This window comes from Mycetomoellerius zeteki, unplaced genomic scaffold, assembly GCF_001594055.1.
Source record: "Mycetomoellerius zeteki isolate Tzet28-1 unplaced genomic scaffold, Tzet1.0 C4377854, whole genome shotgun sequence".
In the NCBI taxonomy this organism is placed as follows: domain Eukaryota; kingdom Metazoa; phylum Arthropoda; class Insecta; order Hymenoptera; family Formicidae; genus Mycetomoellerius; species Mycetomoellerius zeteki.
In genome coordinates this window covers 1-974 of record NW_017255729.1, presented here as the reverse complement: position 1 = coordinate 974, position 974 = coordinate 1, and the positions used below count along the sequence as shown (strand labels likewise).

At 42.6% G+C, this 974-nt stretch overlaps 1 protein-coding gene across 1 annotated transcript; it reads right to left on the bottom strand.

Moving 5' to 3' along the window:
* Positions 1-401: 401 nt before the first annotated feature.
* LOC108720224 (ribonuclease H1) lies at positions 402-908 on the bottom strand (the record flags this gene model as incomplete). The annotated part of the gene is made up of 1 exon (XM_018449669.1): positions 402-908. A coding segment is annotated over one exon (507 nt), but the record flags the coding sequence as incomplete, so codon positions are not given.
* Between the last annotated feature and the right edge of the window lie 66 nt (positions 909-974).

Genomic DNA, 974 nt, shown 5'->3' with positions numbered 1-974 from the left:
GGTCGCGGGTGGGCGCGAGATACAAGTTCAGAAGTGCCTGTCGCAAGTTATGCTAAGATTAAAGATAAGACGACAAACGCATTCTGACGGGTCCGAAATGGCCCGTGAGAATTTAGCAAGATTGCTACCGGTGTTCGAGGTGCGGTCAATAAAGCGTCTTAAGTAGCGTGCTTGGACGTAAGTATACGGACATTCATAAATAAGGTGGATAATGTCTTGCCGTGGCGAACCGCAAGGGCAAGAGGGTACTTCAGTGAGGTTTTTACGATATAGACTGACATTAAGATTATAATGATTGGATCGTAAGCGATTAAGCATGACAATGATCTTTCTAGAAATCTTTTTACGATAGTACCAAGGTTTAGGAGATCTACGAAGAATATGAGTGAAAAAGTATGTACCTTTAGTTTGAGCCATAGATTCAAGGTGTCGATAAAAGTTGTCGGAAATCCGTTGTTTAATGACTGCGCATATATCCGAATATGGTACCTTAAAGTTAGGTTCAATGCCCTGTCTGATTGCTCTTTTAGCCAGGTTGTCGGCTTTTTCATTACCGGCAATACCTTTATGTGAGGGAACCCATACAAATTGAATGCGTGTACCATTAGCCTCGGCTTCCTCTAAGACCGCTTTAATAAGAGGGATAAGGTAGTTATTGGTGCGGTTGTTGTAGCTACTAATGGTTTCAAGCACACTTTTAGAATCTGTGACGATCGTGACCTTACGCAGGTGCAAGTCGATAGAAATGGTTATTGCGGTGTAAATAGCATAAGCTTCAGCCGAAAATACTGAAGTATATGAAGAGAGCCTGAACATAAGTTCCGCATGCAACTGCGGGGAAAACACAGCCGCCCCCACATAAGTTCCATGATCGATCTTGGAGCCGTCGGTATAAAAAACCGTAGATTCTACCGTAAGGTGAGAAAATTCATAATCGAATAAGGATTGCGCGCATAGATTAGGAAGAAGTTTCA